We start from the raw sequence: 13,756 nt of genomic DNA, 5'->3' as shown, positions 1-13,756 counted from the left end.
ACTTTGTGTTTATACTTCCTTTGGTGTTAAGTCAGCAATATGCTGTGAGTAACGGTTGTTAGGGTATATAAGGATCGGATTATTCATGGACAGAATAGGTGAACAACTAAAATTTAAACAAAATAGCCTTGGGCATTATTTTCTCTTCAGGTCTCTAGCCGTACTCTTTTATGTATCATCTTTTGTCCATGCTGAAAATAAAAGTCACAGATTGAATACTATCTGTTATAAGGAAAAATAGTTACTTGAGAGGTATCTCCTTTAACCAGAACATCCAGATCTGTCCTCTGAGGGATTGTTGTATTAACTCTGAGGGCAAACATCAACTCTTACCTTGTAAGCTGCTCTCTCAGCTCATTAATTCCCATGAAAACTTTTTTCATGGTTCAGTGCTATTAACTGTGTAACATCTCATTTGGTAGATGTACTAAATCTAGCAGAAGCTGGGACTACTTACTGGTCAGGTATTTGTAGTAATCCTTAGCCTGAAGGAAACTGAAGTCACGTTTCTTTCCCCCCACAATTGAAATCAAGAATCAATCCCAATCCATAAACATTAACTTCAGGCTCATGAAGGGGCGTTGGTGTGTTATAGTGGTAAAGTGGGGATTACAGTCTACAGATCTGTTATATTAGTTTGTATGTTATGTACCTCTCTCCTTCATTTTTACAGTGGGTATTTACCCAGCACCACCACCACTCACAGAAGGTACAATGGACTACATGCTCCCTCCCCCTTACCCAGGACCAGTAAGTTCTCCAGCAGGTAAGTGAGTGCTCCTGAGGCTCCTTGACTTTTTTGTGATTATCTGACTCAGATGTGTCTTTAAAATGGGTAATTGCACTCTGCTGCTGAGCATTGCTGTGTGCCCGGGGTTTCAGAGAGCTGTGTGAAGGAGTTAGATCGAGTATCTGTGCACGTTACTGAGAGATAGAACACATTTCTATCTCTCCCCAGAGTATGTGTACTTCCCTTTTCAGCATCACAATATTGCCCACTTGGCCTTTATCTCTAACTTCCTGGACCATCACTGTCACGCCAGGGATTAGCCTTAAACCAATGAAAGCTGCTGAGAGCGAGGCATTAAGTGTACCAAGAAATGTTCAGCCAGGCGTGCTGAGTGCATTTTCCACGTTGGCTTCCTCTGGAAATCCCCACTATCACACCAGGGAATTCAGTCCCTTGAGCTTCGTTCAGAAACGTGCTGCACCTCCAGCCGAGTTGTTCCAATGCAGTCACAACACTGGCACAAACAACTGCCTACGTCCATCCTGGTGAGAAAAAAGCAGAACGTATCCAAGTTACCTGATTACCACACCATCAGTCTGCTCTCACTCATCACTGAATGATGGTTGGTGTCAACGACAGAGACATCAAGTGACAGTTGTGTACTGGGTTTCGCCAGAATCACTCAGCACCAGACCCGCCCGGTCCAAGCACAGAGCAGGGGTGAGGTCGCCCGGTCCAGGCACAGAGCAGGGGTGAGGTCGCCCGGTCCAGGCACAGAGCAGGGGTGAGGTCGCCCGGTCCAGGCACAGAGCAGGGGTGAGGTCGCCCGGTCCAGGCACAGAGCAGGGGTGAGGTCGCCCGGTCCAAGCACAGAGCAGGGGTGAGGTCGCCCGGTCCAAGCACAGAGCAGGGGTGAGGTCGCCCGGTCCAAGCACAGAGCAGGGGTGAGGTCGCCCGGTCCAGGCACAGAGCAGGGGTGAGGTCGCCCGGTCCAAGCACAGAGCAGGGGTGAGGTCGCCCGGTCCAAGCACAGAGCAGGGGTGAGGTCGCCCGGTCCAAGCACAGAGCAGGGGTGAGGTCGCCCGGTCCAGGCACAGAGCAGGGGTGAGGTCGCCCGGTCCAGGCACAGAGCAGGGGTGAGGTCGCCCGGTCCAAGCACAGAGCAGGGGTGAGGTCGCCCGGTCCAGGCACAGAGCAGGGGTGAGGACGCCCAGTCCAGGCACAGAGCAGGGGTGAGGTCGCCCGGTCCAAGCACAGAGCAGGGGTGAGGTCGCCCGGTCCAGGCACAGAGCAGGGGTGAGGTCGCCCGGTCCAGGCACAGAGCAGGGGTGAGGTCGCCCGGTCCAAGCACAGAGCAGGGGTGAGGTCGCCCGGTCCAGGCACAGAGCAGGGGTGAGGTCGCCCGGTCCAAGCACAGAGCAGGGGTGAGGTCGCCCGGTCCAGGCACAGAGCAGGGGTGAGGTCGCCCGGTCCAGGCACAGAGCAGGGGTGAGGTCGCCCGGTCCAGGCACAGAGCAGGGGTGAGGTCGCCCGGTCCAGGCACAGAGCAGGGGTGAGGACGCCCGGTCCAGGCACAGAGCAGGGGTGAGGTCGCCCGGTCCAGGCACAGAGCAGGGGTGAGGTCGCCCGGTCCAGGCACAGAGCAGGGGTGAGGACGCCCGGTCCAGGCACAGAGCAGGGGTGAGGTCGCCCGGTCCAGGCACAGAGCAGGGGTGAGGTCGCCCGGTCCAGGCACAGAGCAGGGGTGAGGTCGCCCGGTCCAGGCACAGAGCAGGGGTGAGGTGGAGTCATGCCAGTGAGTATGGCATTAAGGAGCTCAGGTAAACTGAAGTTAGTTGGCTTCAAGAGAAGTCGACTGCAGTGGCAAAGAAAGATTGTTGTTGCAGCCTAGAACATCTCTAGGAGTTTCTCAGCTCAACCATCTTGGTGACATTTCTACCATGATGAGGTCGTCCGTTGGTGTTGGCTGACGATTGCACAATGTTCACCTTCCATTAACGATGCGAGCAGATACAGCAGCAGAACTTAAACATTCAGACATGGGCCAGTCACCATCACACCGTACAGTCTCCAGCGAGCGAGATTCCTTGGTGTTCAGTGGTTCTGCCGTTGTCAAACGCTGAATCTGCAACAGCTGGTCTGAACGGCCATTACACACAGACGGTGGCTACAAGAGTAGGTCAGGGGCTGGGGGTCTCATCTTGACACCATAGATCCTTCTCGGCTCTTCCAAGCCACAAGCCAGGCACGTGATGGAGTAGCCTCCATTGGCCGAGTCGAGTGAACATTGAAAGGAGCTCTCAGGGCAAAGCAACTTCACTGCAACTCACCACCCTAAGCACTTGTTCCCTTTCCCGTTAGTGCTTGCTGGGTGTGGTGTGTACCATCTGCATGGAATGTTCTAGCGTGGGGAATAGAAGCAGGAATAACCCATTGTCCCTTCAGCCTGTTCTGCGTCCAGACGATGACCCTTCCTCCTCTCAGTGCGGAATGGCTAATCCGTCACTGTGGGATTGTGACCTCTCATTCTAGACTCCCAATGCAGGAGAAACATTATCCCTGCTTCTGCCCTGTCATGCTTTCTAAAAATATTCTGCATTTCAATGCGATCTTCTGTATTTTCTCCCAGATCTCATAACCTCCCTTAATGTGGGAAACCCAACTCCCAGGAATCCATCTTGAATCTTTCCTGCACTTGCTTTATTGCAGGTATATCCTGTAGGTAAAGAGAGCAGACCTGATCACAAAAATGCAAATACATTCGCACCAGATCTCTCTATGGATTCAGTAAAGACACTGCCATCAGCCTCCAGGGAGAGAGATTATCAACCCGTCAGGGTTTTGACATTGATAAGGGGAAGATGGTTCGCTACTCATATGAGTAGTGGGAGGAGTTAAGTGTTTGGGAGATAACAGAAGAATATTGGGAAGGGGGTGCTGCATCTGTTTTAGGAAGCCGTTCCTGGATGGTATTGCAGGTTTGTGTTGACAGTCCACATGTGACAACTCCTTGTCATTTCTTATTAGCAGCAGAAGGGGATGGAGGTGTGAACAGGGGGCAGCCAAACCCTCCCACTACACCAGTGCCTATGGTAAGAGGGGGTGAGGAGGTGGGCAGTGTGGATCTTTCTGATGGCAAGCGTTTTAAATTTAAACTGTTGCTAATGTTCTTTACTGATCACTATCCAGTAATCCTGCAGTTTCTGTTTCACACACTCAATGTTAACCGCAAATGTCACCATTCTAGATAATGCTATCAGAGAAAGCACCCACCCTGACAAAATCCCTCTTGGAATCCTTTTAATTAAGTTGACAGCTGCTGCCTGGGCGATAAAGACTGGAACCAGTAAATTCCAGTTTGTGGAATTTCCAGCTGAGCTTGTCAAGGAATATCAAGGAAAGCTTCTTCCTGCTTCAACCCCATCCTGAGCCTCCCTTCCCCCAGCGTCTGCCTCCGTCTGCCCTTTTCTGTTGTAACAATGTGGCTCTGGAGGCTGGATAGACCATCCCAGAACACTTGTACACAGTGTCCCTGGATAATGGATTATTCTGTTCAGGAACAGTTGTTACCCTACGGCCATCAGGCTCTTGACCTAGTGTGGATAACTTCAATCACTACAACACTGACTCTTCACAACTCACGTTCTCCAAATTATTTTTTACTCTTTTGCGCATTGGTTGTTTGTTAGTCTTTGGCAATGTGTAAATTTTTTTTGTAATTCTTTTGTATTTCTTCATATAAATGCTTGTAAGAAATTGAATCACATAGACATACTTTGATAATAAATGTACTTTGAAATTTGTTTTTATAGAGATAAGTGAGTTTTGTCTGTAATTCGGAAAATGCAGAAAAATAACTTAACGTGATAACTACATCCCCACAGTGAGAGGTGTCAAAACAATGTTAGGAAAAGCAATGTTAAAAATGGAGAGGGAGAGAGGAAATTAGTTCTGACATTTGCAAGAGCAAATATGTTGGAATTTTGAATCTAATGTTATGAAAGCTGAATTGAATGTAGGGGTGCCCATAGGTCAGGTGTTACAGGGAGGAACTGCAGTCAGTGTAGCTGCCTGACAGTCAGGAATACTGCTACTGTCTGTGTGCAATTCTTTAAGTTCACCTTATCACCACATGGATTTCTCCTGGGTGCTGTCGATTCCTCACACGTCCCAAAGACCTGCATTTGGTATGTTATTTGACCATTGTAATTGACCTCTGTAGTGTAGCTGGGTAAGAGAGTTGATTATAAACATTAAAATGATTAGAATGTACACACAAGGTGCTGGAGGAACTCAGAAGTCAGACAGCATCTATGGAAATGAATAAACAGTCGACGTTTCAGGCTGAGAGTTGATTGTCACGCAGGCGCCCTGCAGTTCGGATTTCAGTTCCGGCACTGTTGTGTAAGGAGTCTCTGTTCGTTCTCCCCATGGACCGCGTTTTCTCTGGCAGCTCTGGTTTCCGCCCACAGTCCAAAGCCGAACCGGGAAGGTTAATCGGTGATTAGAAATTGTCCCGCAATTAGGTTAGCATTAAACTGGGGTTGCCGGGGCTTCATAGCTGCTTCACTAAATAAATAAATGTGAGAGAGAACGTTACAGAGGAGAACAGTTGCTGTAGACTTCGTGGGCCAAACTGTCTTTTATTGAGAAATATTAGAAAATTGTAGCTAAGGATGTTGGTGCTTCAAGATGTTTCTATAAAGTTATCGAGAGGTTTTATTTACCGTTCCTTCTGACCACCAGGGGTCCACATTCCACAGCTTGTGAGCCACACGTTTAGATATCAGCATTACAGTTTACCAAGGAGGTGGGCAAGTGTTAATAATTGTGAATAAAAATTTAAGAAGTTACACACGTCCGTGTTTCTTGTGTAACCTGTGCAGGTTCTAGGAAGAGGCTGGCTGGGGAGCCAAGAAACCTGCCATTCCCCGGCTTCACAAGCCTAGTGTCCACACCCTCCGGTGCTGTGGGGCTGGGTTGTCTCTCCCACCCAAACTCTGGGTTGTGTGGATGCTATGCGATTTGATGCTCTGTTACAGACTATCGCAGGAAATAACGGATGGCACACTGCATACAGTTAAACAAAGTACATTTAGGAATTGTAACTTAATGAAGTGGTTAGTAAGAAAATGAAAGGAAAACACAGGAAGGGCCCGTTATACTTACACAGTCAATTGTGCACAGGTTGAAGGTCAGTTCCTCAGCAGACCTCTGCACTTTGCTCCACTGGATCACGGTCCCCACCGGTTTGAACCCCTCCAGCATCATCTGCTGTTGAACAAAGTCAGGCACACAAAAATACTCTGCTCTCCGAAGCACCCGTTATCTCTTCCCATAACCCAGACACTGCTTCTACAGAAAGACCATTACGTGAAATCATGAAATGCCCTACAACGTTAGCAGTGAAACCGTTACCAGGGCATCACACTTGGAACCTACAATCTCCATATAACTGTACTGGAGAGTTTTGTAGAACAGACAAACCAAGGGGTACGGTGTATAGTTCCTTGAAAGTGGCCACACAGTTGGACAGGACAGGGCAGAGGTTCAAGTCAAGTCACTTTTATTGTCATTTTGACCATAACTGCTGGTACAGTACATAGTAAAAATGAGACAACGTTTTTCAGGACCATGGTGTTACATGACACAGTACAAAAACTAGACTGAACTACATAAAAAAAAACAGAGAAAAACTACACTAGACTACAGACCTACATAGGACTGCGTAAAGTGCACAAAACAGTGCAGGCATTACAATAAATAATAAACAGGACAATAGGACAGTAAGGTGTCAGTCCGGGCTCTGGGTATTGAGGAGTCTGATAGCTTGGGGGAAGAAACTGTTATATAGTCTGGTCTTGAGAGCCTGAATGTTTCGGAGCCTTTTCCCAGACGGCAGGAGGGAGAAGAGTTTGTATGAGGGGTGCATGGGGTCCTTCATAATGCTGTTTGCTTTGCGGATGAAGCGTGTAGTGTAAATGTCTGTAACGGCGGGAAGAGAGACCCCGATGATCTTCTCAGCTGACCTCACTATCCGCTGCAGGGTCTTGCGATCCGAGATGGTGCAATTTCCGAACCAGGCAGTGATGCAGCTGCTCAGGATGCTCTCAATACAACCCCTGTAGAATGTGACGAGGATGGGGGGTGGGAGATGGACTTTCCTCAGCCTTTGAAGAAAGTAGAGACATTTATGGAGCTGGTGTTGAGCCACCAGATGAGATTCTCTGCCAGGTAAACACCAAGAAATTTTGTGCTCTTAATGATCTCTACTGAGGAGCCGTCGATGTTCAGCAGGAAGTGGTCGCTCCGTGCCCTCCTGAAGTCAACAACCATCTCTTTTGTTCACATTAAGAGACAGGTTGTTGGATCTGCACCAGTCCATTAGCCACTGCACCTCCTCTCTATAAGCTGACTCGTTGTTCTTGCTGATGAGACCCACCACGGTCGTGTCATCGGCGAACTTGATGATGTGGTTCGAGCTGTGTGTTGCAGCACAGTCGTGGGTCAGCAGAGTGAACAGCAGTGGACTGAGCTCAACAGAGGTTGAACTTCAGTTTGCTCTAGAGATGGTGAGGCCTTGCGTACAAAAGTTCTGATGTTACCTTACAAGATGTGGCAAGACCATTCTTTGAATACAGTGTCCAGTAGTGGTTACTATAGTAGAGGAAGGATGTTATCAAGCTGGAGAGGGTGCAGAAAAAATTCACGATGGCATTTTCCTGGAGTGCAGGGGAGCTGAGGGATGGCCTTATTTATTTATTCAACACGTCACCTGGATGAACCGGACCTGGTGGCATCGAGATTCATCATCACCGAGGAAGACGTTAGAAGAGCCTTCCTGAAAATAAATAAAAGGAAGGTGACGGGCCCAGATGGCATCCCGGGATGGGTTCTCCAGGCCTATGCAAGCGAGCTAGCTGGAGTGTTTGCTGACATTTTCAACTGCTCCCTGCTTCAGTCTAAGATCCCCACGTGTTTAAAGAAGGCAACGATAATCCCGGTGCCGAAGAAAAGCAAGGTGGCATGCCTGAGTGACTATCGACCTGTGGCTCTGACATCAATTGCTATGAAGTGCTTCAAGCGATCAGTTATGGCACACATCAACCATAACCTACGGTCAACCTCGACGCTTTGCAATTCGCCTACCAGAGCAACAGGTCAACAGCAGATGCCATCTCTCTGGCACTACATTCCTCCTTAGAACACCTGGAGAATAAAGACGCATATGTAAGGCTCCTTTTCATTGACTACAGCTCTGCCTTTAATACCATCATTCCAAATAAACTGATTCCTAAGCTCTGGAACCTGGGTCTTAGCACTCAGATCTGCAGCTGGATCTTCAGCTTCCTCACAGACAGGACCCAGGCTGTAAAAATAGGGGACAAGCTCTCCTCTACAATCACTCTGAGCACCGGTGCCCCACAAGGCTGTGTACTCAGCCCTCTGCTGTACTCACTGTACACCCATGATTGTGTAGCCAAGTTTCCATTGAACTCAGTATATAAGTTCGCTGATGACACCACAATTGTAGGCCGTATCTTGGGTAATGATGAGTTGGAGTACAGAGAGGAAATTAAGAACCTGGTGACATGGTGCGAAGACAATAACCTATCCCTCAACATCAGCAAGACGAAGGAATTGGTTGTTGACTTCAGAAGGAGTAGCGGACTGCACAACCCCATCTACATCAGTGGTGCGCAGGTGGAACAGGTCAAAAGCTTTAAGTTCCTTGGTGTGAATATCACAAATGACCTGACTTGATCTAACCAAACAGAGTCCACTGCCAAGATGGCCCAGCAGCGCCTTTACTTCCTGAGAAAGCTGAGGAAATTTGGCCTGTCCCCTAAAACCCTCACTAATTTTTATAGATGCACTGTAGAAAGCATTCTTCTAGGGTGCATCACAACCTGGTATGGAAGATGTCCTGTCCAAGACCGGAAGAAGCTGCAGAAGATTGTGAACATAGCCCAGCACATCACACAAACCAATCTTCCATCCTTGGACTCACTTTACACCACACGCTGTCGGAGCAGTGCTGCCAGGATAATCAAGGACACGACCCACCCAGCCAAACACACTTTTTGTCCCACTTCCCTCCAGGAGAAGGTTCAGGAGCATGAAGATTCGTATGGCCAGATTTGGGAACAGCTTCTTTCCAACTGTGATAAGGCTGCTGAACGGATCCTGACCCGGATCTGGGCCGTACCTTCCAAATATCCGGACCTGACTTGCACTACCTTACTTTCCTTTTTCTATTTTCTAATTATGATTTATAATTTAAATTTTTATTATATTTACTTTGATTTGTACTTCAGGGAGCACTAAGTGCAGAATCAAATATCGCTGTGATGATTGTACGCTCTAGTATCAATTGTTTGGTGACAATAAAGTGAAGTAAAGCCAGTGATCCAGCACTTCGAGATGTGCCGCCCAACAACCCCCAAGATAGTCATGGTACAATTTACAATGATCAGTTAACCCATCACATCTTTGGACTTTGGGAGGAAACCAGATCACCCAGAGGAAACCCATGCAGTCACGGGGAGGACATGCAAACTCCTTAACAACAGTGTGAATGGAACGCAGGTCACTAGTAATGTAAAGCGTTGTGCTAGCACTACACTACTGTGCCGTCCCGTGCCTTACAGAAGTATATAAAATCATGAGGGGCTGATAAAAGATGAATAGTCTCCCAGAGTAGAGGTGAAAGGGAAAAACTTTAAAATGACCCAATGGGCAAATTGTGCCACAGAGGGCAACAGATATATGGAATGACCTGCCATAGAAAGTGGTAGAGGCAGCTAGAATTATAATGTTTAAAAGACGTTTAGATGTATATGGAAAAGAAAGGTTGAAGAGGATTCGGGCCAAATACAGGTAATTGGGACTATCTCAGGTGGGCATCTTGGTCAATGTGGCTGATTTGGGTCAAAGGGCCTATTTCTGTGCTGTATGCCTCATTGATAATGGCACGTGCTGTAATGACATCACCACTGATAAGAAGCTGTCCTTTCTGGGAGCTCCCTGATTTAACTCTGCCCCCATTATCCCAAGGATCTTTCCAGTATTATTCCCATGCCCTGCGTTCTATGATTCTGCAGACAAGTTCTGGTAAGATGGCGATGCACTCAGACACAGCATCCTCTCAAAGACCAAACAAAGGCATTTTTGTCTTTTTTTTTCAACACCTTTTTTACAATTGCAAGGCAGTGCTGGATTTTAAGAACTTCAGATACTGCCGGTCTACCCCATCAGGGAGCTGCTCGACAGTGGAGGTGCTGGACTCGGTGTGGACCACGTTGCTGCCTGCTACAGGAAGTCATCGAAGAGATCGGAGTTGGTGTGCAGTGTCGCGGCAGCTGATTGTCTTGGACATTTCTCTTGTGATCGTAACGTAAAATGCTGCAAGCCCCTTTCCCTCGTTTGTTGGAGCGACACACGGCGGGGGGGAGCTGCGTGCTCTCGGTTGTAGCAAGGACCAGGCCTCAATTCACGGCTTCTGCAGTCCGGGAGAGGTGGAGTTGGAGGCGGTGGAGCACGGTGTCCATGCTCGGTTAGCGGCCGAAGCCTCCCGTCAGAGCTGGCTTCCAGAGTTCGATTGGTGAAATGGCGAGCTGGATTGCGTGTGCTTGTTTGTCTGTGGACTGCTGGGAACCATACCACCAATTTACGGGACATGTCAGTCAGGGACTTGACAATTTTTTTTGCGTGACTATATTTGCTTAAACGTGTGTGCTTTGTGCTACGCTGTGTATGTTTTGCCCTTGGCCCCGGAGAAACAGTGTTTCATATGGCTGAATAATAATAAACTTGAATTTGATCATTTGTAATATTAATGTGAAAATTATCCTTGCCGCAATAAAGATTTCCAAGACAGTCACCTGCACTGCACATCGCCTCAGCACAATAATGGTGCAACATCTTAGGTCACAACACAACAGCGATGCTCAATACGTCCAGCCCCTTCACTATTGAGCAACTCACTCATGGGGTAGATCTGCAAAACACAACGTTCTTTGCAGTACGTGACAGCAATGTCTTGCAAACATGAGAAAGATGTAAATGATGAACAATCACTCCATTGATTGGACCTGCGTCTGAGCACACCACCATCTTTACTGAGTTTCAGCAATCCGTGCTGTATCTGAATGGAAACGTGCCATCATTGACCAGATGCACTCCCCTGATTTTTAAAGTGCTGATGATCCCATGGCAGACAGGGAACCACCATAGCCTGCTGATTCCTGCAGGAAAGGCTGTGTTTTGGGAGCTGGAGGAAGGTCTGGAGATGAATGGGAAGGAAATTTGTGCCTAATCAGCTGAGGGGAAGGCAGAGACAAGGTGGACATGGGGAGGTGTGGAGGACAGATATGTGATTAGGTCTCCTCTGGCCCATAATTACACCCACCCCCACCCTGCCGAGATGTTCTGAGCTGGCAAATGGAGGCCAGTACAGCTGTGTTGCTCAGCCTGTTCCACTTCCCCAAGCCTCTGCTCAGAAGAGCAGTGTAACACTGGGATTCAGCTGTAGCTGGTCTGATGGTAACTGCAACGTCCAGGTTAGATTTCTGCTAGGTGAGAATGGAGAGAAAGATAATCTTGTGTTTGTGTTTATCATCCTTGTTCGATGATGCTGACTTTTCTTCTGTTTTCCCTTCCAAACAGGAGCAGCCCCCCCCATACTCGCAACATGCTGAGAGGCAGTGACAGCAGGTTAACAAGCCAGGAACTGTACATCATGCCCTTCCACAATGCTCTCAACCCATACCAGTAGTTGTGTAACCTCATTTCCCAGATCACAAAGGAGTGACTATTCAGCCCGTTGAATCTGCTTGTACTCTGACCCAGAGTAACCTAGATCTCCCTGTCTGCATGGCCACGTGAATTATTCACTCTGTTCCAGAGTAATCTAGCATCTTCCTGTCTGCAACCTTATTTACAGTTCTCATCCAGCTATCATTAGAATGTTGTGGTTGAGTGTGCCTCCCCTGGCCAGTGCATTCCAGACCCTAGCCACTCACAGTGTAAATAAGCCTTTAAATGTTAGTTCTTTTGGCAATCATCTTCATTCTGTACCCTACTTCTTGACCCCAGTTTTCTTTCCTTAGTATTTGTGCACCCTTCATAATTTCCAATGCTTCTTCATCAGTTTTCGTCCAGCACCGCCTCTGATCCGAGAAGACAGGGAGACTAGTACAGCTGATTCGACATTATCTCTGCACTGCTTCATCTCCGATGGACTTTGCAAAACAGCAGGCAAGGCCACCCATCCCCCAAAGAACCTGCTCACATGGGTCTGCTGGCAACTAGTAACTTCTGTCTGCAAGTGAAGCAGAACTACTGCAGGTGCAGCAAGCTCAGGAGTGTGGAAATAAGCAAAGGGTCAAGTCTGAATTGAACGTTCCTGTCTCTGTGAGAGCCAGCATTGAAATCGCCATGGTTTCTCTATGCTATGCAAATCTCTGCATCAGGAGCTGCACTCAAATAAAGATATAGCAAATAAGCAACTTAATAATTATGGGCTAATATTCCTAAAGCCTAATTTCAGATTTGCTTAGAGTCTTCAAGAATCTTTTACCCTGTTCTTATGGATAACTCCAGGTTACCTATTGTCCGTCCAACCCTCAAGCCTGTTCACCACAGTGCAGGAAGAGCTTGCATTCTAGTTGGCCTCGCAAAATTATCCCAAAGTGCTATACAATAGTAATAATAGAGGAAATCCTGCAGCAAGTTTGTGCCTAACGAGCTCTCGAAAAGGGAAGAGACACGAGTTATAAAGATCATAGTTAATAGATAAATGACGCTTGGTTACTAGAAGCCCCTGCTCTTGTCAACAGCACCATCTGATGCTTGACATCTGTCTGGTAGTGTAGATGGTAACTTGGTGTTGTGTACCTTTAGACGTGAGTGCAGTGGGCTAGTTAGTGGCATGCTCCAAGTGGAGTGGGTTGGTCAGGGCAGCCCCATTGTGGGGTAACACAGTTTCACGACAGCAAGGGTTGCTGAAAGTGTGCCTCTGGATTCTGCAGCAGTACGATGTGAATGATGAATCTTCACACACCACCTTTTGTTGGTTGGAGCTGCAGAAATACAGGTATATTATAATTGGCCTTTCAGTCAAAAGATGAGTGGGCTTCTTGGTCTAGTGTGTCAGAGCACATGGCAAATGAAAGGACGTTCTGCTATATAGATCCTAATTATTCGGTGTGCTGGCAGAGGAAGTTTTCCAGAATGGGACCAGATGAGCACCAGTTATATTAGAGGGACTGGATAAATTGGGAATATTCTTCAGGATCAAGAGGTGGAGATATAATGAAGATGATTAGATAGGGTCAGTAGGGAGTCACTGTTTCCTGTGTCAGAATGGTTAGTTGCCACAAATTTCAGGCAAAAACTAAAGGAAGAGGAACAGATTTTCAGATAACCTGCAAGTATGGAGGAGCAGAAATAAATTTCAAAAGTGAATTGGCTATAAACGTGAAGGCAGAAGAAACCGAAACTGTGGGAAAGCGCAAGTGGAAATAAATGTGAAGTACTTTCAGATGGTTGAAAATTCTCCATATGAGTGATTTGGTCCACCCATGCTAAGAGATCAGTCAGCGTGACTGTACTCCGCTGGGCTCAGTCATTCAGTGAGGAATGAGTTCTGGACATTGAATATGTTTCATCAGTGTGATTCGTCCATTTCTTCTGGCAGCTGACCATGGAAACTGGCACTGCTCCCCTTTCAGAAATCAGAATAAAATGAACACTAATTTTCAAGGATTGGTGGTGAACTGTAAAGTCATTTTTGCACAAATGTTAAAAGCATTGATGAAGGCAGGAGAACAGTGTTAATGGGACAAAAAACTGGCTGGAAAAACTCATGCGTCAGGAATCATCTGTAGAGGAGAATCGATAGTCAAACCTCTGGGTTGAGACCCTTTTTCTGAACAATGTTACTGCTTCCCCAAGCTCTACAGTTGTCGCCAGAACTCCTATCCAGTGCTTGGGTTACTGCAACCCACCAGGCCCCTATCCAGA

General features: G+C 47.5%; 1 protein-coding gene across 2 annotated transcripts in view; it reads left to right on the top strand.

Annotated features, from left to right (window-relative positions):
• LOC140714979 (WW domain-binding protein 2-like) overlaps window positions 1-13,498 on the top strand; it is a 154,342-nt gene extending 140,844 nt beyond the window's left edge. Inside the window, exons 6-8 of one of the 2 annotated variants that reach the window (XM_073026699.1) lie at window positions 674-766; window positions 3,761-3,822; window positions 11,399-13,498. In XM_073026699.1, the coding sequence (XP_072882800.1) occupies window positions 674-766; window positions 3,761-3,822; window positions 11,399-11,440 (197 nt within the window). In that variant the 3' untranslated portion in view covers window positions 11,441-13,498. Of the gene's footprint in view, window positions 1-673; window positions 767-3,757; window positions 3,823-11,398 lie in introns of both variants that reach the window. The other variant, XM_073026698.1, reaches the window with a different exon arrangement.
• The last annotated feature ends 258 nt before the right edge of the window (window positions 13,499-13,756 follow it).

Source organism: Hemitrygon akajei, chromosome 22 (genome assembly GCF_048418815.1).
Source record: "Hemitrygon akajei chromosome 22, sHemAka1.3, whole genome shotgun sequence".
Classification (NCBI taxonomy): Eukaryota; Metazoa; Chordata; class Chondrichthyes; order Myliobatiformes; family Dasyatidae; genus Hemitrygon; species Hemitrygon akajei.
Note: the sequence above shows the minus strand (reverse complement) of the source record. Positions and strands in the feature narration are given on the sequence as shown.